Raw genomic sequence first — 559 nt, forward strand, 5'->3', positions numbered from 1 at the left:
TACATCTTTAACTAGCCGTTAATTTATCAATTGAATGGGTGACCTATCCTCATTAATCATGCAAACATTTGCCCCCCCTGAGAGAATTGGCAGGAGCCGCCACTGAATATGAATATTAATTAGCTTTCAGCTTGAGCTCTTTTCAACATGTTTAAATATTCTGATTTAAGAATGCGTATCACAGTCCACATGTAATACTCCAAATAATGGAGTAAACTTCACTTACCCTTTAATGGTGTTCGAGTAACGCCAGGTGTGGGTGAGCGGGGGTCAACAAATGCAGGCCCTACTGACCCCACCACAGGAAAAGGAGAGTAAGCCACGCCCACCTACAGGAAAATACAATAAATTAAACTCGCCCATTGCTCACATGGGATCTGAAAATGGCATAATTCGGCTCACAGTCTGGCTAATAGATAAGCGAAATGAATCTTTTATTAGAGAGACTCAACAGAAGTGTTGGCTGTGTGTTTGTACCTGTATAGGTGTGCGGTCGATAACACAGGACGGTGAACGCGGGTCTGCGAGTCTCGATACACGCGCTGCTTTCGGCCGCTGG

The 559-nt window shown here is 44.4% G+C and overlaps 1 protein-coding gene across 1 annotated transcript in view; it reads right to left on the reverse strand.

Annotated features, from left to right (window-relative positions):
* Window positions 1-559, reverse strand: part of LOC107744306 (uncharacterized) — a 4,745-nt gene that overhangs the window by 3,279 nt on the left and 907 nt on the right. Inside the window, exons 2-3 of the mRNA XM_016557878.1 lie at window positions 478-555; window positions 227-329 (exon numbers count right to left, since the gene is read on the reverse strand). Of these exons, the coding sequence (XP_016413364.1) occupies window positions 227-329; window positions 478-555 (181 nt within the window). The remainder of the gene's footprint in view (window positions 1-226; window positions 330-477; window positions 556-559) is intronic.

The sequence above is a fragment of the Sinocyclocheilus rhinocerous genome, unplaced genomic scaffold (genome assembly GCF_001515625.1).
Source record: "Sinocyclocheilus rhinocerous isolate Xijiao unplaced genomic scaffold, SAMN03320098_v1.1 scaffold137, whole genome shotgun sequence".
Taxonomy (NCBI): Eukaryota; Metazoa; Chordata; class Actinopteri; order Cypriniformes; family Cyprinidae; genus Sinocyclocheilus; species Sinocyclocheilus rhinocerous.